The sequence below is a fragment of the Mirounga leonina genome, unplaced genomic scaffold (genome assembly GCF_011800145.1).
Source record: "Mirounga leonina isolate KUSES-001 unplaced genomic scaffold, KU_Mleo_1.0 Mir_53, whole genome shotgun sequence".
Taxonomy (NCBI): domain Eukaryota; kingdom Metazoa; phylum Chordata; class Mammalia; order Carnivora; family Phocidae; genus Mirounga; species Mirounga leonina.
Genome location: NW_023270807.1, coordinates 38,826,278 through 38,854,255, shown reverse-complemented (window position 1 = coordinate 38,854,255; position 27,978 = coordinate 38,826,278). Strand labels below are relative to the sequence as shown.

Here is a 27,978-nt window from a genome sequence, read left to right as displayed (position 1 = left end):
CTTTCTGTTATCCTGTCTTTAAGACTGCTGTTGCTTTCTTCTGCATCAGCTAATCTGTTGATTCCTTCTAGTGTATTTTTCATTTTTCTTATGTATTCTTCAACTCTGGTTCTCTTTTTTTTCATTTTATTTTTAAATTATTTTAAATTCAATTAACATATAGTGTATTAGTTTCAGAGGTAAGGCTCAGTGATACTCAGTCTTATATAATACCCAGTGCTCATTAGACCGCATGCCCTCCTCAGTGTTCTTCACCCATACCCCATCTCCCCAGCCTCTCCCCTCCAGCAACCCTCAGTTTGTTTCCTACGATTAAGAGTCTCTTATGGCGGGCGCCTGGGTGGCTCAGTCGCTAAGCGTCTACCTTCGGCTCAGGTCATGATCCCAGGGTCCTGGGATCGAGCCCCGCATCGGGCTCCTCGCTCCGCGGGAAGCCTGCTTGTCCCTGTCACACTCCCCTTGTTTGTGTTCCCCCTCTCGCTGTCTCTCTCTCTGTCAAATAAATAAATAAAAATCTTAAAAAAAAAAAAAAGAGTCTTATGGCTTATCTCCCTCTCTGATTTCCCTTCCTCTATGATCCTCTGGATTTTTCTTCTTAAATTCCACATATGAATGAGATCATATGATAATTGTCTTTCTCTGACTGACTTATTTTGCTTAGCATAATACTCTCTGGTTCCATCCACATTGTAAATGGCAAGATTTTATTTTATTTTTTTGATGTCTGAGTAGTATTCCAGTGTGTGTGTGTGTGTATGTGTGTGTGTGTGTATACACCACATCTTTATCCATTCATCTATCAGTGGACATCTGAGCTCTTTCCATAGTTTGGCTATTGTGGGCATTGCTGCTATAAACATTGGGGTGCAGGTGCCCCTTCACAAGATTACATTTGTATGTTTGGGGTAAATACCCAGTAGTGCAATTGCTGGGTTGTATGGTAGCTCTATTTTCAACTCCCTAAGGAAGTTGGAACCTCCATACTGTTTTCCAGAGTGACTGCACCAGCCTGCATTCCTACCAACAGTTTAAGAGGGTTCCCCTTTCTCCACATCCTCGCCAACATTTCTTGTTTCCTGACTTGTTAATTGCAGCCACTCTGACAGGTGTGAGGTAGTATCTCATTGTGGTTTTAATTTGTATTTCCCTGATGCTGAGTGATGTGGAGCATTTTTTCATGAGTCTGTTGGCCATTTGTATGTCTTCTTTGGAAAAAAAAGTCTGTTTATGTCTTCTCATTTTTTGATTGGATTATTGTTCTTTGGGGTGTTGAGTTTGATAAGTTCTTTATAGATTTTGGAATCTAGCCCTTTATCTGATAAGATATTTGCAAATATCTTCTCCTATTCTGTCGGTTGTCTTTTGGTTTTGTGACTGTTTCCTTTGCTGTGCAAAAGCTTCTTATCTTGATGAAGTCCCCATAGTTCATTTTTGCCTTTGTTTCCCATGTTCTCCTCTAGGATTGTGATGGATTCCTGTCTCTCATTTAGGTCTTTCATCCATTTTGAGTCTATTTTTGTGTGTGGTGTAAGGAAATGGTCCAGTTTCATTCTTCTGCATGTGGCTGTCCAATTTTCCCAACACCATTTGTTGAAGAAGCTGTCTTTTTTCCATTGGACATCCTTTCCTGCTTTGTCGAAGATGAGTTGACCATAGAGTTGAGGGTCCATTTCTGGGTTCTCTATTCTGTTACGTTGATCTACGTGTCCGTTTTTGTGCCAGTATCATGCTGTCTTGATGATTATGTAATATAGCTTGAAATCTGACATTGTGATGCCACCAGTTTTGGTTTTCTTTTTCAACATTCCTTTGGTTATTCGGGGTCTATTCTGGTTCCATACAAATTTTAGGATTATTTGTTCCAGCTCTGTGAAAAAAGTTGATGGTATTTTGATAGGGATTGCATTGAATGTGTAGATTGCTCTGGGTAGCATAGACATTTTAACTATTTCTTCTTCCAGTCCATGAGCATGGAACGTTTCTTTCATGAGTATTCTTCCTCAATTTCTTTCCTATGGTTTTCTGAGTACAGACCCTTTGCCTCCTTGGTTAGGTTTATTCCTGGTATGTTATGGTTTTGGTGCAATTGTAAATGGGATCGACCCCTTAATTTCTCTTTCTTCTGTCTCATTGTTAGCATATAGAAATGCAACTGATTTCTGTGCATTGATTTTATATCCTGCCACTTTGCTGAAGTCCTGTATGAGTTCTAGCAATTTTGGGGTAAAGACTTTAGGGTTTTCCAGATAGAGTATCCTGTCATCTGCAAAGAGTGAGAGTTTCACTTCTTCCTTGCCGATTTGGATGCCTTTTATTTCTTTTTGTTGTCTGATTGCTGAGGCTAGGACTTCTAGTACTATGTTGAATAGCAGTGGTGATAGTGGGCATCCCTGTCATGTTCCTGACCTTAGGAGAAAAGCTCTCAGTTTTTCCCCATTGAGAATGATATTTGCTGTGGGCTTTTTGTATATGGCTTTTATAATAGGGATATGGTTCTATCCCTACACTGTGAAGAGTTTTAATCAAGAAAGGATGCTGTACTTTGTTGAATGCTTTTTCTGCATTTATTGAGAGGATCATATGGTTCTTGCCCTTTCTGTTATTAATGTAGTGTATCACATTGATTTGAGGATGTTGAACTACCCTTGCAGCCCAGGAATAAATCCCACTTGGTTGTGGTGAATAATCCTTTTAATGCACTGTTGGATCCTATTGGTTAGTATTTTAATGAGAATTTTTGCATCCATGTTCATTAGGGATATTGGTCTGTAATTCTTCTTTTTGGTGGGGTCTTTGGTTTTTGGGATCAAGGTAATGCTTGCCACATAGAGTTCCGAAGTGTTCTTCCATTTCTATTTTTGAAACAGCTTCAGGATGATAGGTATTAACTCTTCTTTAAATGTTTGGTAGAATTCCCCTGGAAAGCCATCCTGCCCTGGACTCTTGTTTGTTGGGAGATTTTGATTATTGCTTCAGTTTCCCCACTGGTTATGGGTCTTTGTTCAGGTTTTCTGTTTCTTCCTGTTTCAGTTTTGGAAGTTTATATGTCTCTAGAAATGCACCCATTTCTTCCAGATTATCTAATTTATTGGCATATAGTTGCTCATAATATGTTCTTATAATTGTATTTCTTCGGTGTTGGCTGTGATCTCTCCTCTTTCATTCATGATTTTATGTATTTGGGCCCCTTTTTTTTTTTTTTTTGATAAGTCTGGCCAGGGGTTTCTCAGTCTTATTAATTCTTTCAAAGAACCAGCTCCTAATGTCATAGTTCTGTTCTTCTGGTCTTTTGGTTTCTATTTCATTGGTTTCTGCTCTGACCTTTATTAATTTTCTTCTCCTTGCTAGGTTTAGGCTTTATTTGCTGTTTTTTCTCCAGCTCCTTTAGGTGTAAGTTTATTTGTGTATCTGAAACCTTTCTTGTTTCTTGAGAAAGGCTTGTATTGGTATATACTTCCCTGTTAGGACTGCCTTTCCTGCATGTCAAAGGTTTTGAACAGTTGTGTTTTCATTTCCATTTGTTTCCATGAATTTTTTAAATTCTTCTTTAATATCCTGGTGGATCCATTTATTCTTTAGTAGGATGCTCTTTAGCCCCCATGTATTTGAGTTCTTTCCAAATTGCCTCTTGTGATTGAGTTCAAGTTTCAAAGCACTATGGTCTGAAAATATGCAGTGAATGATCCCAATCTTTTGGTACTGGTTGAGACCTGGTTTTTGACCAGAATGTGATCTATTCTGCAGAATGTTCCATGTGCACTTGAGAAGAATGTGTATTCTGTTGCTTTACGATGGAATGTTCTGAATATATCTGTGAAATCCATCTGGTCCAATATGTCATTCAGAGTCCTTGTTTGCTTGTTGATCTTCTGCTTAGGTGATCTGTCCGTTTCAGCAAGTGGGCTGTTAAAGTCCCCTTACTGTTATTGTATTATTATCAATGTGTTTCTTTAATTTTGTTATTAATTGGCTTATGTAATTGGCTGCTCCCTTGTTAGGGGCATCACTATTTACAGTTGTTAGATTTTTTTGGTGGCTAGACCCTTTAATCATGATAGAGTGTCCTTCCTCATCTCTTAATACAGTCTTTGGTTTAAAATCTAATTTGTCTGATTAAGGATTGCCACACCTGCTTTCTTTTCATATCCATGAGCATGATTATGGTTTTCCACCCCCTCAGTTTGTTTCTGGAGGTGTCTTTGGGTATAAAATGAGTCTCTTGCAGACAGCATATCAGTGGGTCTTGGTTTTTTATCCAATCTGATACCCTGTGTCTTTTGATTGGGGCATTCAGCCCATTAACATTCAGAATAACTATTGAAAGATATGAATTTTGTGCCATTTTATTACCTGTAAAGTTACCATTTGTGTATATTGTCTCTGTTCCTTTCTGGTCTATGTTACTTTTGGGCTCTTTCTTTGCTTAAAGGATCCCCTTTTCTTGTAGAGCTTGTTTAGTGATGACAAATTCTTTTAGTTTGTTTGTCCTGGAAGCTTTTTATCTCTCTTTCTGATTTGAATGACATCCTAGCTGGATAAAGTATTCTTATTTAGCACTTGAATATAATATGGTCAGACCTCTCCAGTCTGGCAGGTCTTTGTGGATAGGTGTGGTGCCAGTCTGTTCTTGGTTTATGGCGACACTGAGCTGAACGCCCACTCCTGGGCTTACTGATTGTAGCCAGCTTCCCCACTCCGATGCCTGGGACTCTGCTGCACTCAGACACCCCCATTCTTTGTGATCCCCCGGGGGTCCTGAGACCACACTCTCCCACCTAGGATTCTGCCCCACTTTGCCACCTGAGTGCCTTTCAGGCAGGGACATCTCTCACTGGAGCAGACTTCTAAAAGTTCTGATTTTGCACTCCACTGCCATATCACTTTTCAATAGCCAGCTGATAGAGGCTCCCTACCCCGGCAGGCAGTTTATCTTCCACTATATTGCCTCGGATTCATTTCTCCTCACCTCCTACGGTGCAAAAAGTGGCCACTTTTCTGTTTGTAGGGTTGCTTGCAGCTTTTCTTAGATCTCCGGTTGAGTTCGCAGGTTTTCAAAATGATTTGATAGCTATCTAGCTGAATTCCTGGGACCAGGCGAAACTACGGTCTCCTATTCCTCTGCCATTTGGGACAGGAACCAACTCCGATTGGTTCTTATATTTTTTTATTTTTTTGTTGAAGTTCTCACGGAGTCTTCCACTCTTCAGTGTGAGCATCTTTATGATTATTACTTTGAACTATTTATTAGCTAAATTGGTTTATGTTTCATTAGCCCTTTTTTGAGGTTTTTGTCTTCTTTCATTTGTTGCATATTTCTCTGTCTCTTCAGCTGTATCTGACATGGGTGTGGTTCCTAGGGCACTCCATGCCGGGCCTGCCCTGTTGGGATGGCTAGAGCTGAAATGGGTGGGGGCCGGGTCAGTCCTGGGTCTCTCCATGTAGAGGACACCCTGGCAGGACAGCTGAAGCTTAGTGGGTGCAAGTTGAGGGAGTCCCAGGGCTCTCCACACAGTGGGTGCTCTGGCCTGATAGCTGAAGTAGGTGCTAACTGGTTTGTCCTGGGGCTCTCGATACAGAGGACAACCTGGCCATATGCCAGCCAGCAGGTCCTCCTCAGGGACACCCTGGCAGTGCAGCTAAAGCTGAGGTTGGGTGCAGGTAAGTTTCAGCAGAAACTTTGCAGGCCAGAAGAGAGTGGCATAATATATCCCAAGTGCTGAAAGGAAAACATCTACAATCAGGAATACTCTACTGGCAAGGTTATCATTAAGGATTGAAAGAGAGATAAACAGTTTTCCAGACAAACAGAAGTTTAGGAGTTTATTACCACTAAAATGGCCTTACCAGAAATGTTAAAGGGACTTCTTTATGTGGAAAAGAAAAGGACATAATTAGAAGAACATTATAAAAGGAAAAGATTTTATGAGTAAAAGCAAACACACAGCAAAGGGAGTAGAGCAATCACAAAGCTAGTATGAAGGTTAAAAGACAAAAATAGCAAAATTAATTTTAACTAAAAAGGGGACACACAAAATAGATGTAAAATATGACGACATATACATTAAAAATGGGGAGAGAAGTAAAAAAATGAAGTTCTTTTATAATGTGTTTGAACTTAAGTACCATCACCTTAAGACTGGGTATATGTACGTAGCATGTTATATATGAGCCTTATGGTAACCACAGATCTAAAACCTATAATAGATACACAAGAAAATGAAGAGAAAGTAAGCCAAACAAAACACTAAAGTCAGTCATCAGTCCAAAGGGAAGAGACCTTAGACCAGATGGGCTTAACAGAACATTCCATCCCAAAGAGAAGAAAGGAACACAGAACTACTACAAAAACAACCAGAAGATAATTAACAAAATGGCAATAAGTATATAGATATTAGTGATTAATGTAATTGAAATGGCCTACATGCTCAAGTCAGAACACATGGTGGGGAGGAGTTGGGAGGAATGGATAAAAAGACAAGACTCCTCTATATGCTGCCTGCAAGAGAGTCGCTTCAGATCTAGACACAGACTGAAAGTGAAGAGAGGGGAAAAGATAATTTCATGCAAATGGAAGTGAAAATTTAAAAAAAAAGCTGGGGTAGCAATACTTAAAACAGACAAAGTAGAATTTAAAACAGACATGTAGGGACATCTGGGTGGCTCAGTCAGTTAAGTGTCTGCCTTTGACTCAGGTTATGATCCCAGGGTCCTGGGATCCAGCCCCACATCAGGCTCCCAGTTCAGTGGGAAGTCTGCTTCTCCCTCTCCCTCTGCCCACGCCCCCCACTCATGCTCTCTCTCTAATAAAATCTTAAAAAAAAAAAAAAAAAGTAGACATAATGCCTTTTTTTTAATCCTACTAATAAAGGGGTTAATACCAGAAGAAGATATAACAATTGTAATTAACTATGCAACCAACATTGGAGCTCCTAAATACATGCAGCATATACTAATAGACATAAATGGAGAAAGTGACAGCAAATACATAGTAACAGTTGGGGATTTTAACACCCCACTTATATCAATGGATAGATCATTTAGGCAGAAAATCGGTGTCTGAGTGACACATTAGACCAGATGGACTTAACAGAACATTCCATCCCAAAGCAACAGAATACACATTCTTTTCAAGTACACATGAAACATTTTCCAGGGCAGATCACATTAGGCTACAAAGCAAGTCTCAATAAATTTAAGAAGATTGAATTCCTATCATGCATCCTTTTCTAACTACAATGATATGAAACTAGAAATCAGTTACAATAAAAGAATATGAATAAACACAAACAAGGAGGCTAAACAACATGTTAGGAAACAATCAAGAGGTCAACCAAGAAATCACAGAGGAAGTGAAAAATACATAGAAGCAACTGAAAATGAAAATGCAGTGTTCCAAAATCTTTGGGATATAGCAAAAGCAGGTGTAAGAGGGAAATTTAAAATAAAGGCCTACCTCAAGAAACAAAAATTTCAAATAATATAACCTTATACCTAAAGGAACTAGGAAAAGAAGAACAAAGCCCAAAGCCAGTTGAGGGAAGAAAATAATAAAGATCAGAACAGAAATAAATGAAATAGACTTAAAAAAACAATAGAAAAGATCAATGAAATCAAGAACTGGCTCTTTGAAAAAAAATAAATTTGATAAACCTTTAGCCAGACACACCAAGAGAAAGAGATGGGACCTAAATAAATAAATTCAGAAATGAAAGAGAAGTAACAAATGACACCACAGAGATACAAAGGATTATGAGAGGCTACTATGAAAAATTATATGCCAAAAAATTGGACAACGTAGAAGAAATGGATAAATTCCTAGAAACATAGAGTCTTCTAAAACTGAATCAGAAAGAAATAGAAAATTTGAATACACTGATTACTGATTTAATTTTGTTACTAGTAATTTAAAAAACTCTCAACAAACAAAAGTCCAGGACCAGATGAATTCATAGGTGAATTCTACCAGACATTTGAAGAAGAGTTAATACCTATTTTCCTCAAACTAAAAAATAGAAGAGGAAGGAAAGCTTCCAGATATATTCTACAAGGTCATATTACCTTGATACCAAAACCAGACAAAAGCACTACAACAAAGAAAACTATAGGCCAGTAATATCCCTTATGAACACAGATACAAAAAAATCCTCAATAAAATATTAGCAAACTGCATTCAATATATTTTTAAAAATTATTCACCATGATCAAGGGGGGATTTATTCCAGGATATCAGGGGCAGTTCAATATTCAAAAATCAGTCAACATGATACACAGCATTAATAAAGTGATGGATAATATATAATCAGCACAAGAGCTGCAGAAAAAGCATTTGACAAAATTCAACATCCATTCATGATAAAGCCTCTCAATAAAGTGGGTGTAGAGGGAACATAACTCAACATAATAAAGGCCATATATGACAAACTTAGAGCTAACATCATACTCAGGGGGCAAAAACAGAGCTTTAAGATTAGTAACAGGACAAGGATGTCTTGTTCTTGCCACTTTTATATAACATGGTACTAGAAGACCTAGGCATAGCAATTAGACAGAAAATAAAAGGCATCCAAATCGGTAAGAAAAAAAACTTGTCACTGTTTGCAGATGACATGATCATATGTAGGAAACACTAAAGACTCCGCCAAAAACCATAAGAAGTAATAAATGAATTCAGTAAAGTTGCAGGATACAAAATTAATAGCAGAAGTCAGTTGTGTTTCTATATACTAATAACGAAGTAGCAGAAAGTGAAATTAAGAAAACAATTCCATTTACAAATGAACATGGGAAAAAAGAGAGAGGGGGCAAACCATAAAACAGACTCTTAACTATAGAGAACAAATTGAGGGTTACTGAAGGAGGTGGCTTGGGGGGGGGATGGGTTAAATAGGTGATGGGGCCTAAGGAGGGCAGAAACAGATCCATAAAGACAGAAATCAAACTGATTGTTGCCAGAGGGAAGAGTGATGGTGAGATGGACAAAATGAGTGAATCGGAGTAGAGATACAGGCTTCCAGTTATGGAATGAATAAGTCACGGGAATAAAAGGCACAACATAGCAAGCTGGTGCAGCCACTCTGGAAAACTGTATGGAGGTTCCTCAAAAAGTTGAAAATAGAGCTACCCTATGATCCAGCAATTGCACTACTGGGTATTTACCCCAAAGATACAAAAGTAGGGATCCGAAGGGGTACGTGCACCCCAATGTTTATAGCAGCAATGTCCACAATAGCCAAACTGTGGAAAGAGCCAAGATGTCCATCGACAGATGAATGGATAAAGAAGATGTGGTATATATATACAATGGAATATTATGCAGCCATCAAAAGGAATGAGATCTTGACATTTGCAACGACGTAGATGGAACTGGAGGGTATTATGTTGAGTGAAATAAGTCAAACAGAGAAAGACATGTATCATATGATCTCACTGATATGAGGAATTCTTAATCGCAGGAAACAAACTGAGTGTTGTTGGAGTGGGGGGTGGGGTGGGAGGGATGGGGTGGCTGGGTGATAGACACTGGGGAGGGTATGTGCTCTGGTAAGTGCTGTGAATTGTGCAAGACTGTTGAATCTCAGATCTGTACCTCTGAAACAAATAATGCAATATATGTTAAGAAAAAAAAAAAGAAGAAGAAGGTAGCGGGAGGGGAAGAATGAAGCGGGGGAAATCGGAGGGGTAGACGAACCATGAGAGACGATGGACTCTGAAAAACAAACAGGATTCTAGAGGGGAGGGAGGTGGGAGGATGGGTTAGCCTGGTGGTGGGTATTGAGGAGGGCACATTCTGCATGGAGCACTGGGTGTTATGCACAAACAATGAATCATGGAACACTTCATCTAAAACTAATGATGTAATGTATGGGGATTAACATAAGAATAAAAAAAAATAGCACATAATCTGTGTCTCAATTTGGTGAGTTTGGACACATGTATACACTCATTTTCCCATCTCACCACAATCAAGGCAATAAACATATCTATCACCTCCAAAAAAAAAAAAAAGGCACAACATAGGGCCTATAGTCAGTGATATTGTAATAGCATTGTATGGTGAGATGTTAGAGTTGTGGTGAGCACAGCATAAGGTATAGAGTTGTGGAATCACTATGTTGTACACTGGAAACTAATATAACATTGTGTGTCAACTATACTTCAATAAAAAATGTCACCTTATAGAAAATATTTTTTCATATATACTCTCCTCCACCTCTCTGTATTATTTGGAAGTAGATATTGAATATCCTATTGTTTTATTCCTAAGTACTTCACCTTGTATCTCTCTAAAATACAAAGACTAAAAACACAATGCCATTAACCGATACCAAGAGTAGCATCTAAAAAATTAACAACTTTTTAATATTTCCAAATATCTAGTTAGTGCTCAAGTTCCCAGTTGTTCTTTGAGCTATTTAGACCTTAAGCCATCCCTAGGGACCAGAAGGCTCTATACATGTAACAGTACTGAGCAAATCAGGGGCCTTCAAATAAAATGTGTATGAGAAAAAAAATTATACAATTAAAAAAAGCTGCTGGACTGGAAAGAAGAAGTGTGGTGTCAGAGTGGAGGGAGGTGTGTGCTTACCACTTAATTCTTTGGCTGTGCCCATTTCCCACTAGGGGATCCTTGAGTTGGGGGATGTTTCCCAGAGACTCATGGATGATCTCTTGTCAGAATCCTGGGCATCCAGCCCAGGAAATGGTATTCCCTCATTCCTTCAGTTCTCTTTGCCTCTTTCCCTTTCCTTCTCCTCCCCTTCGTCACTGCGGTCTCTCTCAGAGAGTGAGTCCCTCCAACTGCCGCACATGTGGCCGGGCAGATCCCCACTTAACACCTTTACCTTCCACCTCCTCTGCCAGAAAGGCCATATGGGCCTGCGACCACCTCTGCCACCTGTACCACCACCCCTGGCTCCATAGCCTCCTCTGATGTCTAGTCCACCCACTTTCAGGTGCAGAGAGGATGGTTCTCTCAGGTGTGCTGTGCAGAAGTGCTTTTGTTTCATTATAGATGTTTGTTTTATGGGTCTGGTTAGTTGTAAATTGAAAGGTGGGGAAAAAAGGAATGACTCATGCCACCATGATGTTGATGTCACCTAAAAGAAAATATTTTAACCTAAATTTTTTCACAAACTTTATGGAAAACGTTTGAAGACCATTGAAATGACTATTATTTTTATCTAGAAATGTTTTACAAAGTAATCTCTGCACCTTGAATAGTGCTGTGTAGTTTTATGCAGCTGCCTTGGTATATATTTGCCCGAACTATGATTCCCAAAAGCCAGTGTTTCTCATCACATGCTGTGGCTGAATTTGCAACCAACTTAAATGACTGTTCATGTATGCTTCAGGCAAATGCTTAAGGATTTATTTGCAAATCATTGTGAAAAGCAAAATAAGGAATAATAGGCTAAGTACCTTACTAAATTGTTGGTAGATCTGTTTTCCAGTTTATGTTCATGAACACTAAGCGCAGCCTGATTTGTAGGTCTTTTATGGTACTACTAAAAACATTATTTCAATGCTAAGTGCAGTGTTTTACTCTTCAGTTATTTTCAAGTACTATTTTTTTATATGTTTATATACACATTATAGGAACTATCCAAAAACCTTGAGCTGAGTACTAACAGTTTCCAACGACAGTTGCTTGCTGAAAGGAAAAGGGCATATGAGGCTCATGATGAAAATAAAGTCCTTCAAAAGGAGCTACAACAACTGTATCACAAATTAAAAGTAAGTATGTGTTTATTTATTTAATGGGTTATATATAAAATATATTGAACATTCAGCATTTTAAAACACTTATTCATATTTGTAAGTTGGGACAATGTAATTTACAAAATTCTGCTATTCTCTTTGGTACTTTTAAAGAAAAGTTTTTTTAATATAATCACTGTGAAAAATGCCAAAAGTGACACATTGAATCCTAATAGAATTGATATAACTAAATAAGTTATGAAATCCTGGAAGGAATTATGAGAACTAGAGTTTTTCTCTGTTGCGTGATTAAATATCCCAAAGTTCTTCCTCATATAACCTTAGGATTATTTTAGAAGTTGTTTCAAATAATGCCCTTCATTTTCACAGTGTTGAGAGGAAGCATTCACATTATTTAATTTTGTTAAAGGTGTTCTTAATTCTATCCAGAGGTCGTTGATGGGTGGAAATTTTGTGCAAAATTGAATGTTCATGCATTCTTACATAGAATTTTTTGTTAATCAAATTCTCAGACAGAACCATAGCCTCAAAATGATAAAAGAACACTGTGTTTTTGAAAAGTCCAATTTTTAACTTGTCAGTAACTCCAAAGCCATGTTTGAAAGATGCTAATGAAATTATTTTGATCTCTGTTGCCAAGCTTGGAAGACAGTCTTAAGACCTTACTAGCTCTATTAGGTAGGAATGGGAAGAAAATGAATTTTGCCTTATCTACTCTAATTCTTTTGTTTGCCAGTACATATTGCACTGTTTAGGGAGAATCACTGCCCTAACCTAGATGTCCTAGAGATATTCCTTTCTATAGTTCAGTAATTAAGAAGGGAAACTGAAGTAGGTATAATATATTCCAATTTGGTAAGGAAAATACCAGTTGACAAGATGAGAATTTTTGTTTTATTTTAAACTGATACTCTACATCCTTAATTGTATTGGGTTACTTTTCAGGAAAAGGAGAGAGAACTGGATATAAAAAACATATATTCTAATTGGCTACCAAAGTCTTCTCCAAAGAAAGAAAAGGAACTTAGATCAAGAAAAAATGGTATAGTAGCTATTATTATTGAAAAACATTGTAGTTGTCACTTATTAATAATAAAATCAAATAATTCTAAAGTAGAAGGGCAAAGAACTTCACTGAAGTAAATTTAAATTTCCTTATAGTTAATTTTCAGAAATCATGTCAATTTTCTATTTTTCCTAAGGTTTAAATTTTTTCTTATAATTTTTGAAACTTTTATGAAAATAAGAAGATTCCAAACTGGTGCTTGATTATATTTTAATGAACCTTTATTTATGCATCACTTAGCTTTAACAGTTACATATTTTACTAATCTCATTTCATCTATTTTTTTCTACTTCTAGAGTATTTTTTTTTAAGACTATTTTAAAGTAAATCCCAACTGTCATTTCATTTCACTCATAAATACTTTGGTATTATTATGCATATCTTTACTTTTTTTTTTTAAACAAAAGTATAAATTTTCCTCTTCTGAATTGCAGAAAGTTAAAAACAAACTAACAGGGTTTACCTGTCTAAATTGTCCTCAAATTACATAATTGCTGGTAAATCCTAGAAAAAAAAAAACAGTAATAGTCATAGAGCTGAGCAAAACATGCATTATCTCATGTAGATGGCAAACATATACCAGTTAAATTCCATATATCTTAGCACTGTTCAATGAAGACTTGTAATTTTCATGGTAGCTGCATGCCAGAGTGATTTTACAGACCAGTGTACAAAAGGAGTACAAACCAGTGAAGACGTGGAGCTGGAAGAATTTCCTGTAACACCACAAACAGTTATGTGTTATGAAAACAAATGGGAAGAACCTAAACGTCTTACTTTGGTGAGTTTAGCAACATGATTAGGTACTAAACTCTAGGTCTGAAGTTATTCCCAAAAACACAATATCAAACATTTTAAAAGTTAGCAATGAAGCTAGTACTGTATCTGTGTAAATATGCAAGTAGCCTTCTAAAGAGAGTATTTTATTAAATTCCTTTGGATTGACTCTTAGTTTTCATTGCATCTTCCAGATGCTTCGGGAAGGTTAGTTGTACCTTCTGGGTTGAAGATAGAGGTTTTTCTTTTTTTTAGAGAGAGAGAGAGAAAGAAAGCAGTGGGAGAGGGAAAGAGAAAATCTTAAGCAGGCTCCATGCTCAGTGCAGAGCCCAAAGCAGGGCTCGATCTCACGATCCTGAGATCATGACCTGTGCTGAAATCAAGAATCAGATGCTTAATCAACTGAAGCCACCCAGGTGCCCCAGAGATAGAGGTTCTTACCTTTTATGTACCCAGGTAATTTCTAAAAACCCTCCTTGCTTTTACACTTAATACCAAATTTTACTAGTTTTCAAATAATTTTTTAGGATTTGTCTACATATTTTTTGGCCTCCTATTTGAGAATTTTACAGATTAGCTGAATGTTGAGCAAAGTATTGCAGTGGAATCTGACTTCAGACCATTCAAATTAGAGTGACATTCAGGGGAGTCTGTGTTGGGCCTTCATTTAAAAGGACTTATAAACAGAATACCACAATGTTCTTTTCTCTAAGAGGTTCTGTATTTTGTATTTATAGTTTTAAATTCCAAAGAAAATAATATACCAGGGACCCAGCATATCTCATATATTCCTGTGTTTTTGTGCCTTATAGGTTTCCCAGTGACCCTGAGATTTTTTTCTTTTGGTATAAAAGAGAAAGGATGGTGTGATTGGGTTCCTGAGTAGCTATATCTGCTGAGTGTCTTTCTTCCTATATTTTCACTATCTTTGAAACTAAATCATGTTGTCTTTTTGAAATAGCAAAGTCATTCTTAACTTTAAAAGGACTAAAAAAAAATGGTCTTTGTAAGGGGCAGCATGAGGAGCAGCAACCTGATACAGTGAAAGGGTATAGCCTTGGAGTTAGCACTGCCTTTTTAATTAAATTCTGGTTCTGACATTGTTGTGTGACTTCCTGGAGCCCCAATTCCTAATCTATAAAACAAGGATGGGCTGTCCATCAGGTTGTGATAATAACTAATCACACAGTTTATAAAGTTCTTAAGACTGATCCTGCCACTTTAAAGGGTCTCAGCAAAAGGGAACATTGTTAAAGTGCAAGCAAATTTGCTGTTGGAAAGAGACCCAGAATACAGTGGCTCAAGAAAGATACAAGTTTTCTTTCTTTTCTAATAGATTGAAGGTCAGTCAGTAGTCCATTATAAGTAGACAGCTTTGTTCCTTGGTAGTCATCCTCTGTCTTATTGTTCTTCCATCTTAAAGAGTGTAGTCTTCCTCTGTATGGTTGGAACTGGCTCACCACCTTTGTGAGGAGGAACAAGGAAGTGGAGGGCAAGCAGCTTTTATTTTTATAAATGTGATCGGAAGTTGCATACATTCACTCAAATCCCTTTGGTCCTGTTTAAGTGCAAGGGAGACTAGCAAATGTAGTTTCCAGTTGAGCAGCCTTAAACCCTGCTAAAACTCAAGGGATTCTGTAACTAAAGGGAAGAAGAGGAAAATTGATACTAGGGACAATCCATTGCTGTATTAATATTAGGTATTTTTCTTTTATTCAGAAAAATTATACATGTGAAAGGGACCATATAAAAGTAATTTTAAGTTTTCATTTTTATTTGATTTAAATATAAAATTTACTGGAGGCTTTGGACATAGTAAGTATAAACTCGAAAGATTCAATGGGGTTGTTACTGCCTGTATTATAGTTCAGCAGCACCTTCTCACGTAGCCTCCACAGTTGGCTAATAACCTTTCCTCATTAACGGAATTAATCAGATTTTGTTGTGAAACGTACAAAGCAAGGATACTTCTGAAACATGTCTTTTCAGAATTTTATGTAGGGTATTGGCTTTAATTCCATGATATTGGTTCTGATATAGGTTATACTTTCTAAAAAAATTTTAACTAAAGTAAATAATCTTGTGTGCCTTTAAAGTATCTTTCAAAGGGTGGTAGCTTGTGACTTACTGCTTTATTAAATTAAAATTTGCTTTAATTTCTAATTTAGTTGGTGTCATATTTAATGGGAGATGACTCTATGATATTTAAATAGCTTTTCCCCCTTTTGACATGTGAACTTGCATTTTTAAAAAAATATGTAATAGGACCTGGAATTGCAAGAGAGAGGTAAACATGAAGAAGCAGGGATTCTAAACCCAATTGTGAAAAGAGAAGAAAAATTTGTTAAAGATCAAGGACTCCATGTTGAAAATCAGGAGGTTGAGAAGCTGGAAGATGGTAAGAAAGAGTTTGTTTACTCAAGTGATGAATCAGCATCCTTTGGGAAAGAAAGGGTTAGCATCCCCTGATATTTTCCAGCTGAACAGTGAATTGGTTATACAGAATAACAAAAGGTTGATACAGTGGTAGGGGATGGTCTATTAGGAATCACAAACATTTGAATAAAGTTACTAAGGAAAGAAAAACGTAACTGTTAAGTTGCTGTTTGGGGTTAGGGAAGTTAGGCAAGTTACCCTCAGAAAATTCAGATGAAGTAAAATTCAGATAAAAGGGGAAATTTTTTTGTGTATGTTAACTAAAGCTTGATGAAGAGATAACTGAAAGACAATGCACTCTATTGGCTTGACCTTGAGACTCTGTAGACTAGCCCAAACATTAAAATCAATGAATTGTGAGGTCCTAAATATATTCCTGTAAGTTTTCTTTCATTTTAGTATGAAAGTAAATCTTTAACATGTTTAACCAATAGTGTGGAAGTTTAATGAACCAACTCACATAGTTTCAGATACTGAAAATGAAGTTCAGGAATAAATTCATTTCCATCTGGATAAAATGTCTTAAAGGTATAGGTAAGAGGAATCCCTGACTCTAATCCTCTGTATATATTTCATTAGTTTTATAGAAGCTTCTTGCAGAGAAATCCTTTTTTTCCCTTAAAATTAATGGAACATAAAATTATGACCTAATTGTTGCTTAAATTAGTGAATGTATATTTGTGTGTGTGTACTTAAAACAATGTAACAGTTGAAATAGAAGATATATTTATATTACTATTGGTTAAGGCACAAAGGGAGATTCTTTCACATTATTAATAAAACATAGAATGGAAAGGTACTATGGTCTTCCTAGGTACCAGGAAAAGGAATAAAGTAACAGAAGACTGGCCCCTTCTTTTCATCTTTATTCCATACAAACTCCAGGAAAAAAAAAATAATCTCAAACATCAGTGAGAATGTATGCCACTTACTAAAGTTACTAAGAGTAAGTTGTATATCTCATGCCCATACCTTAAAATACTTGCATGTGTACTTTTATAAAATAAGGACATTTTCTTACAACACATGTCTCTAATCTGCTGTCCATATTAGTTTTATTAGTTGACATAGTATTGTCCTTTATAGCATTTTCTTCTCTCCAGGATATGATCATGAATTGCATTTAGTTCTATCTCTTTAGTCTTCTCTAAATATTTTGAGATTAGTCATCAAAAATGTTAAAGACCCATTTTTAAAAAATAGAATGTTCCTCATTTGAGGTTTATCTGAAGTGTTCTCTTAATTAGATTCAACTTAATGTATCTTCAGTCAGAATACCAAATAAGTGATGTTGTGTCCTTCTCAGGGTATGACACCCAGAGGTTCAAGTTTAAAATAAACCCCATCCATCTCTTCAGTGTACATCCATTCAGTGTATAGCACTATATTAGGTATAAAAAAAATAGAGAACCTTCTTCCTTACCTCTACACTGAACAAAATTTTTTCTATAAATGTGAATTTTAAATGCAATACACATTAAGTATATTCTTTCTGAATTCCAGAATATCAAGTGTAGCAATGAAATTTATGTTCATTCTCACTGTACTGATAACTAAATTAGATACTGTTTTGTAACAGATGAGAATTAAGATTTCCTACTTAAAAATAATGACTGCTGTAAAATCCCATTTTTTAAATTTGATTTCATACAGAATGGGAAAAAGAAGAACTTGCTAAAAAGCAAAAAGACAAGATATCTTTGCTGGAGAGAGAAGAAAAGCCCGCAGTGGAAACTGGAAGAAACCAAATGGAAATGTACCAAATTCAAAATGTTGATAAATTGGAAGAGGAGGAAGAAGAAAGGCTGAAGAGAGAAATGCTACTTGCTAAACTGAATGAGATCGACAGAGAACTCCAAGATTCTCGGAATATAAAATGCCCTCCTTTGCCACTGCTACCTGATTCAGAATCAAAACTGCGTTCCCCAGGGAGAAGCCCCAAAACATACATGTTCTCTGAATCCTCAGAGAGAGTATCTAATGGGCATCATCTGCAAGAAATCAGCCTTTTCACTACAAAAGGAGATGGTCAGAATCCAGGAAATATTAGAAGCCCAGCCTCCCCAAATGAGCTTGCATTTGGCAGCTATGTGCCTTCATTTGCAAAAACATCAGGGAAGTCAAATCCATTTAGCCAAAAGAGTGGCCTTGTGGATATCCAAAGAAACAGTATAGAGAAACATAGTAAAGACAGTGTAGATTTAATTACAAGAAGAGAGAAAAAAGCTAATCTGATGGAACAGCTGTTTGGTGCCAGTGGCAGCAACACCATTTCCTCTAAAAGCAGTGACCCAAATTCTCGGGCTGCCAGCAAAGGAGACTTGGACCCTCTAAATTTTCTCCCAGGGGATAAGAGCAGCAGGGATAGAGAACATGATGAAGATGATGACTTTTTCCTCAGTGAAGGAAGAAGTTTTAATCCAAATAGACACCGATTAAAACATGCAAACAGTAAACCAGCAGTAAAAGCAGTGGAATCTGTAGAAGATGAAATTGAAGAAGTAGCCCTGAGATGACTGACTACAGTATACATTTTTCCAATTGTAAATATTAAAATATTTTAATACAATATTTATTATAAACCTTTAGAATTTTTAATATTAAAAAGTCCTTATTAAGGAATGATTTTTAATAGACAAATACAGTGTAAATGAAAAGAAGTAGATCATATCTCACCACATAGCTAGATTGCCAAGAATGAAGGAGACTTTTGAATGGACCCAAAAACAGAGATGTATTTTGCTTGGTTTTGGCTTTTTATTTATAAATAGGTTTTACCTCTTAATCAGCTCTATAGGAAGTTTTACTCCATTGGAGTTCATATTTATTTCCTATTTTTATCCCTATTTATTTACTTATTTTTGGTCATGTACTCACTGAAGTAAATATAGTCTTGTCAAGTGGAAATTGAAGGTGGGAGGCTCTGGGTTGGGAAGATAGCTCCCAGGTGGTGGAGCACTGGTGCTACTTAGGAGCCCTGTCCTCTGTGGACAGGGGTCCCTTTCTCACATAGCATAGTTGAGCTACTCTTAAGTGGAAGCTGTGACAACATAGGGATTTCCCACTTAAGAGATGCATTAAATCGCTTACCTACAACTCTAACATATTAGGTTGAGATCAGAAGACATTTGTCTGTTTGCTTGGATAATTCCTCTGTCATGGCTCCTGGAGGCTTGGGTATAGTGGTAATCAGTAATTCTTTTCCTCCTCCTCTTACACTCTGTATCTCAGTGACTGGGTATGAGATTTCATCCTAATATAGAAAGATTTTTCAACTCAGTTATGTTTCCAGAGTAATCTAACTTGGAAATTTTTAATATATATTTTTAAGGTTTGAACTTGCTGTCAAAACCAATGATAATGATCGTGGAATACTGTTGGGCTTATAGGATTAATTTTAAGGCAACCATTGGTTAAAAATGTTTTAGAGACGGGGCTTCTGCCTTGCTGAGTAGGGTGGATATTTTTCTGTTGAAATGTGTTGGTCTTCTGCTGTTTGTAGCTTACTTCAGCTGCAAAGGAGTTGATGACCTTGAATTATGTTGGGTATGATTGGTCTTTAAGAAGTGATAATATACCACCAACCGAGGAGAAAACTCTATTAAAATGAAGAGTGGGAGAAACAGTGTGTCAGGGAAGGCATAAAAAAATGTAGATTGACACTTAATTCTAAAGTGAGCTTCCCCCCCACCCCCGGAATTTAGTATGTATTCACTAATAGTATGATTTCTGATGCCAAGCATATATACTGATGAGGGGACCTGAGTTACTGTTTTATCTTGAGTTCTTAATGCTTGTTATTGAATATAATTTCATAACTATTTGGCAAGACTTACCTGGATAGGTCTCTAATGAAAAGATATTCTATCTATTGTCTTCTAAATTGCGTTACTGTCATTATTGGGAACTGAGTCTCCCAAAAGTGCTAAACTACATTAAAAAATTGTTTTAGCAAAGAGATTTTTATGTCTGATATAAATAAGCTTTTAGTATGTCGCAAATCATTCTAATATATGTAAGCCACAATATTGTAATGCAGTTCTTGGTAAAATATTATGTAATGTTAATTTTGTTCATAGTTGCTAATTTTTCTGCCAAAAGTATTCTAATTTTTAGATTGTTTTGTTTTAAGAGGCTTTTTTAAAAGCCTTTTAGTAAAAGTTTTATATTCAGGTCATTTAATTAGTCTCTTGCTTTTTTCCTACATAATGTTTCTAGTCTCTTTCACCAGATATAGTAAGACAGAATTATTAAAATTAAACCTAAAATTAAGTTATAGACTTAGAAGCATTATGGTGTTAGGCATTAAAATTTAGATTAAAGTGAACAGAACAGGTTTTTCTTTATGAACAAACCTCAGAGAGTAAATCATTTTTTTTCTAAATGTCAAGTTAAATTTGTTATTTGTACTAAGAACTCTTAACTAATAAAAGCTAAAAACACACTACGGCTCTTTGTTTGAATGATACCTTAGGTCATTTAGGAAATTCATGGTAGAAACAGGACCTGCAGAGTTAATTTTTATTTCATTCTTTTTTTTTCCTGTCCAGTATTTTTAATTGAAGTAGATGAATTTGCCCTAAATCAGGTTAGATAGTATGCTAGTCTTATCAGATAATTATAGTTTTAATTAATCCTTTCACCCTTAATAGCTATCCTAATAGCATATATTGCTCATAATATAAAAAAGGTGGGGGTAAGGAGGATTAAATTGAATCATAAAATAAACTTATTTCATGGCTGACTCGCTGTTTTTCTGATCCTCGTCTCCATCTCCTATCAGACATATTCACCTTCTGGTATCCCTGGTTGGGTGTTAGTTGGATACAGCATGCAGATCTGCCTGATGAAAAGGGGAAGGGAAATATCTGTTACAGTGACAATGTGGGGTTTTTAGGATTAAAAAAGGAACTGTAAATTGTCAAGAAAAGATCTGCCTTTAAAGCTTTTTCCTTTCTACACAACAAATGCCCCTTTCACATTAAAGTCACCTTTTATATCATTTGAAAGTGCTCTCTTTTTTAGTAAAGAGCATATACTCATTCATTAACTGGGTGCCCTGCATATAGTAGGTGCTAGGAGAGTAAGATAGACCCTGCCCTTGCCCTCCCAGTGAATGCAGAGCCCAGTAGGCCAGACTACACATTTCCCTCCCTGCCCTCCCACCCACTCTCTCACTGTCCTTGGGTTTACTCAGCTGTTACTTCTCTTAATACTTTTTAATGTGATTATGAGGGATGAATGAAATACTTAAGTTAATGCTTGGCAGGGTGCCTGGCACATTATAAGTGCTCAGTAAACATTAGCTGTTCTCATTGCTGATTGAGGTTCTTTTAGGGTATAATTGAAAAATAGAGCATAGGTATGTACGTATATTGACACTACACTTTACACAAGGTAACAAGCAAAAAAACCCCCTCCAAATTATCTTAAAACATCTATACTAAATATATTGTGCCCCTTAGGTCTGCACTTAGAACTTTCCTTGCTTTATTCAGCATTAACCGTGCAGTAAGCCTCACAGCAAAAATGAAATACAGAAAACACAGGACTTTATGATTGCATAATGTGATAACTTGTACCCCAGCTTTCCCACAATGTGTGTATCCTTGGATAAGCTACAAAACCTCTCTGCACCTCCTTTTCCCCCTCTACAAGATGGGGCTAATGATAGTACCTACTTCATGGTGATTGCATATATTAAATGAGTTGATATGTGAAAAACAGAATTATAAAGGCTTAGATTATTGCTGTTGATGTTTTGGAAAGGTAATGGAGAAATGGAAGAGAAGTGATATTTGTTGAATGCCAGGCATGGCAGTTGGGGTTTTTATGCATGTGCTTTAGCTCCTCATAAATTTTTTTCTAAAGTAGATGCTGTTACTCCCATTTTACAGTTGGGGCTACTAGACTGTAATATGAAAGTGATGGATACAGGTAATAGACTACATTCAGTAGTCTCAATTTAGTCCAAAGAAATAAGATATTTTAGAAAAGAATTTTGCATTAGTACTCTTTAAGTGTTAAGTGACAGAAACCCAAATCAAACCAGCTTAAACAAAATGAGGAAATTATTTTTGGCTTGAATATGGAAAGCTCAGGAAAGTGTGGTTTGATCTGGAGGTTCAAATAATAGTGCTTACTCTGTCCACCTTTTAGCTTGGCTCCCTTCAGCTGGCACCCACTTCAAAAATAAAATATTTCCTATAGCTCTGGCAAAAGTCTGTTTGGCCAGTTTATGTTATATGCCACCTATAGGACTGGTGGCATTGGGTAGAAGGATGAAACTACTATCCCTCTTCATGGAATGACCACAACTTCTATGGATAGAGGAGGCATTTTTCCCTGATGAAGAAATTTTAGACAAAAAAAAAAAACACCATTTACTTTATAATCATTGTGGATTTGGTTCTAGACCACCACAATGAGGTGAGTCAAATTATTTTTTTGGTTTTCCAGTGCATACAAAAGTTAGGTTTACACTATAGTCTATTAAGTGTGCAATGGTATTACACCTAAAAGCAATGTGCATACCTTAATTTAAAAATATTACTAAGGGGCGCCTGGGTGGCTCAGTCAGTTAAGCATCTGCCTTCTGCTCGGGTCATGATCCCAGTGTCCTGGGATCAAGTCCCACATCAGGCTTGCTGCTCATCAGGGAGCCTGCTTCTCCCTCTCCCTCTGCCTGCTGGCTCGCTCTCTCTGTGTCAAATAATCTTTAAAAAAACCCAAAATATATAAAAATACTGCTAAAAAAAATGCTCACCATCATCTGAGCTTCCAGCAAGTTGTAATTATTTTTGCTGGTGCAGGTCTTGCCTCAATGTTAATGGCTGCTGACTGATCAGGGTGATCATTGCTGACGGTGCGGTGACTGTAACAATTTCTTAAAATAAGACAACAATGAAGTTTGCCAAATCGATTGACTCTTCTTTTTATGAATGGTTTCTCTGTAGCATGAGATGCTGATTGACAACATTTTACACACAGTAGAACCTCTTTCCAAATTAGAGGCAATCCTTTCAAACCCTACCACTGCTTTATCAAGTACGTTTATGTGATCTTCTAAATCCTTTGTTGTCATATCAGCAATCTTCACAGCATCTCAGGAGTAGATTTCCATCCCAAGAAAACACTCTCTTTGCTTATCCATAAGCAGCTCCTCATCCATTCAAGTTTCAACACAAGATTGTAGTAATGCAGTCCCATCTTGAGGCTCCACTCCCAGCTCTCTTGCTATTTCCACCACATTGTGGTTACTTTCTCTGCTGAAGTCTTGAACCCCTCAAAGTCATCCTTGAGGATTGGAATCAGCATCTTCCAAACTCCTGTTAATGTTGATATTTTGACCTCTTCCCACAAATCACAAATGTTCTTAATGGCATCTGGAATGGTGAATCTTTTCCAGAAGGTTTTCAACTTGCTTTGCCCAGATCCATCAGATGAATCATTACCTGTGGCAGCCACAGTCTTACAAAATGTATTTCCTGAATAAGATTCGAGTGTCAAGATGACTCCTTGATCTACGGCTACAGAATGGATGCTGTGTTAGCAGGCATGACAACAACATGAATCTCACTGTACATCATCAGAGTTCCTGGGTGACTGTATTGTCAATGAGCAGTAATAATTTGAAAGGAATCTTTTTCCTGAGAAGTAGGCCTCAACAGTGGGCTTAAAATATGCAGTAAACCATGTTGTAAACAGATGTGCTGTCATCCAGGCTTTGTTGTTCCATTTATAGAGTACAGGCAGAATAGATGTAGCGTATTCTTAAGGAACCTAGGATTTTCAGAATGGTAAATGAGCATTGGCTTCAACATCAAGTCACCAGTTTCATTGGCCCCTAACAAGAGAGTTGGCCTGTCCTTTGAAGTTTTGAAGACAGACAGTGACTTCTTTCTAGCTATGAATGTTCTAGAAGGCATCTTCCAATATAAGTCTGTTTCACTTACATCTGTTTAGTGTAGCCTCCATTAATGATCTTAGCTAGATCTCCTGGATAACTTGCTGTAGCTTCTACATCAGCACTTGCTGCTTCACCTTGCATTTTTATGTTATAGAGATGGCTTCTGTCCTTCATGAACCAATATCTGCTAGCTTCAGACTTTTCTTCTGCAGCTTTATCACCTCTCTTAGCCTTCATAGAACTGAAGGGAGTTAAGGCCTTGCTTTGGATTAGGCTCTGGCTGAAGGGAATGTTATGGCTGCTTTAATCTTCTGTCCAGACCACTAAAACTTTCCCAATATCAGCAAAAACGCTGTTTCACTTTCTTATCCATGTGTTCAAGGCAGTCGAATTTTTAATTTCCCTCAAGAACTTTTCCTTCGCATTCACAGCGTGGCTCTTTGGCACAAGAAGCCTAGCTTTTGGTCTATGTCAGCTTTCAACATGCCTTCCTCACTAAGCATAATCATTTCTAGCTTTTAATTTAAAGTGAGAGACATGTTTCCTTTCAGTTGAACACTTAGAGACTATTGTAGGATTATTAATTGACCGAATTTCAATATTGTGTCTTAAGGAATAAGAATGCCCAAGGGGAGGGTCAAAGATGGGGAACGACCAGTCAGCAGATCAGTCAGAACACACGACAGTTATCAATAAGTTTGCCGTCTTATATGGGAGCAGTTGGTGTCCCAAAACAATTAAAATAGTAACATCAAAGATCACTGATTAGATATTTTTGTATGGTGGCAGATGGTGTAGCTACACTTGCTGGGAGCACAGATAACATATAGACTTGTTGAATCACTATGTTGTACACCTGAAATTTATGTAACATTGTGTGCCAGCTACACTTTGATAAAAAAAAAATCACTGAGTAAAGATCACCATACAAATAAAATGAAAGTTTAAAATATTAGCAAGAATCATTAAAATGTGACACAGAAATGAAGTGAGCAAATACTGTTGGAAAAGTGACACTAACTTGTTCAATGCAGGGTTGCAACAAATTATAAAAAATGCAATTATTTTTTAAAAAATATAGTATTTGTGAAGTGCAATAAAGTGAAGCACAATAAAATGAGCTATGCCTGTATTTTCCAATTAAAAATGTTTAAATTAATGGCTCTTAGGGAAAAACATTGAAAGGATCTTAATGGAACAAGCATTACTCAAAACACCTTATTCCTAGGAACAAGCTATTTTTGTGATATGATTATAACCATGGGGTTGCACTATTAAGTTCAGTTTGTTATTGACGAGTGAGCTGTTCCATCACTATGTAAGATAAGTATGCAAGACATTTAAATTATACTTTGGAATTCACAAAGTTCCAGATAAATATTTTTTCATACTAAATGCTACATTTATGGAACATATTCTATCACAATCTAGAATAAAACAAAAATTAGAAATGGGTAGCCAGGATAGGGTAGAAAGAATACTGGCTTTTCAGTCAGGAGTTAGGTTGGAGTTTACCCCTTACTAATTACAACTTTGGTCAAACAATTTAATTTTTCTTAAGGTTCCTCAGATGTGAAATGGGGCTGATCATATTTTACAAAGTTATTGTGAGGATTAAATGAGATGGTGTTTTCTTGAGAGAAGAGAATAGATAAAATAGGCATGTCAGTAGAGGGAGAGCATTACCTATTCAGTGTTTTCTTTTGTTTCTGTATCAGCACCCCCAAACTTTTTTTTTAAACAACAGAACCTTGTCAATGTGGTATTTTAAAAACTAAATGTATTATTTTTCCTATAATTTGCCATCTTTGAAGTCATCTTGTCTTTAAGGACCCATGCAGAAGTTGCAGTCTGCCACAGAAAGCACTTTGCTGCTTCCATGAACAGGCAGCCTGTGGGAGAAGCAGTTCAACACACATAGTTTTGCTTCTCCAGCTGTTTCCATGGAGGAGTAACAGAAATCAGGAGCCCATACTCCGGTCTGAAGGCAGAGTATTAGAATTCAGGAAGAAGCCTCCCTGCTATATAGCTGGGGGATGCCATGAATAGATGGCCAAAGGCGGCTGCCTTTCTTCTCTTTTTAACTGACTTGAATGTCAAATTTCAGAATTTTTGTCCCAGTTAATACGGATCCTGGTAAGGCCTACTTTTCACACTATCTGTAACAGCACATCACAGACTTCAGTTTTTTCACCCCGGTAAAAAGAACCTGAGAGTTACCATACATAGGCAATCATGGATACTGAAAACTTCTGGGTACATGTGGAAACAAGGGTTTATTGCAGCTTTTTTCCCCCTTCTACAAGAAGAACTTCCCTCCAAATCTTAAATTTAGCTTCAATGTTTATTTCTAATGTCAGTGACATCCATAAAGTTTATTCTCTTACAGAGGAGCTCATTCAGGTAATCACAAATCTCTATGTTCTGTATCCAGAATATTTTTCAGTAGAGAAATAGAATCAGTAGAACCAAAGAACATATGTTAGGAAAATCTGTTAATGTTGTCACCTCAAACATTATCACTGGGGTCCAGAATCAATGGGGCCCATAACTCTGAAGTCTAGTTTTAAATAAACTAATTTGCTTTATACTCTAGGCAGTAGTTCTCAAAGTGTATTTTCCTCCAACCCCCAAGCCTCACCAGTGTCCCCTGAGAACTTGTTAGAAATGCCAATTCTCAGGAGCCACCCCAGACCTCCTAAATTAGATACTCTGGAGGTAAGGCAGTCTGTATTTGTACCAGTCTTCTAGGGATTCTGTTGCAACTCAAGTTTGAAAACCAGTGCTCTAAGCTAACACCAGTAGGTAGTGGTTGGGGGCATTCCTATTTAGATCGGCTACCTGCAGGGTTTTGGAAATTGAAATTTAACACAGCTTGGAATCACAGTGTGCATGTACAGTAATATGAACTCACCTTTGCCCCCTCACACTGTACTTTCTGGACTAGAAACAAACCACTGTCTTTTTTATGGCTACAACAGTTATGGTCTGTACTGTCAGTTCTCTGTGGTTAATATATCAGAAGAGTTAAACTAGTCAGGAAAGAGGAAAACCATTGGAACAACCAGGACCAAAAAGATTGGGTGGTTCATATATCATTCCTCTATCATAGTCTATAATCCCCAAGCTTCCAGAAAAACTTTCAAAATGTCCTATAGCATTTCTTGAAGAACTAATCAATGTGGTTTAAATTTGACATTCTTTGTAGAGCATGCATTTTGGTATAGCAACAAGTTTATTAAATTTAAAAGTTTAGCTTTTTCAAAGTTTGAGAAAAATGTGTGTGTGTGTGTGTACTTAATGGTTCAGGCAAGTAGTTTCTGCGCTTGAGGTTTAATAAATATTAAAATTATCTAAATGAAATTAGCCTATAAACAGGGAATATGTTAAATAAAAGAAAAATTAGAACTAAGCATTCAAATTTCTCATGTGTCCACTTTTTGCCTCTGTGAAGACAGATGTATATAAACAAGAATTTCTATATACATCTCGGAGGTAGTGTTTACTTATAGATGAAGTAGGTCATGTTTTCATGAGTTTGGATTTTATATGCTATATAAAATTTCCATCTGTCTTGCTTTGGCTTCCTTGATTTAGATGGCTATTACCAAAAACCCCCCAACTCATCAAGGACAGACCTGTTGCTGTATAATCTGTTATAAACAGATTTAGATATAAACAGATAAAGATGGTACCAAGTATTGGACCATGTAAAATTGTGGTGGTGGTGGTGATGAGGGAGGAGGAGTGGTGGTTGAAGGAAGTGGTGCTAATGAAATTAGCTATATTCCCAAATGTGTACTCAGGAGAAATATATTTTTCCAGGGCTTAGGTCCCATAAAATGCATTGCCACTAGAAAATGTAGTGGGGTTGCAAGTTTTAAATATATCCTTAAAGCTGGGATTATCCCAATGTAATTTTGGTTCTGGACTAGCAATCTCTTAGAGTAATCAATATGTTGGTTCTGACACCCCCACAGCAATCATAACTTTACCAATTTCTTTGTGAAATCATAATTTTACCAATTTCATTTCTACTCTATTGATAAACATGTTCCAAGTAAAAAGTTCT

General features: G+C 36.7%; 1 protein-coding gene across 1 annotated transcript in view; it reads left to right on the top strand.

Annotated features, from left to right (window-relative positions):
* LCA5 (lebercilin LCA5) overlaps positions 1–20,441 on the top strand; it is a 51,998-nt gene extending 31,557 nt beyond the window's left edge. Inside the window, exons 3-7 of the mRNA XM_034990451.1 lie at positions 11,596–11,733; positions 12,664–12,760; positions 13,423–13,565; positions 15,827–15,959; positions 17,651–20,441. Coding sequence (XP_034846342.1) covers positions 11,596–11,733; positions 12,664–12,760; positions 13,423–13,565; positions 15,827–15,959; positions 17,651–18,513 — 1,374 coding nt within the window. The 3' untranslated portion in view covers positions 18,514–20,441. The remainder of the gene's footprint in view (positions 1–11,595; positions 11,734–12,663; positions 12,761–13,422; positions 13,566–15,826; positions 15,960–17,650) is intronic.
* Positions 20,442–27,978: the final 7,537 nt, after the last annotated feature.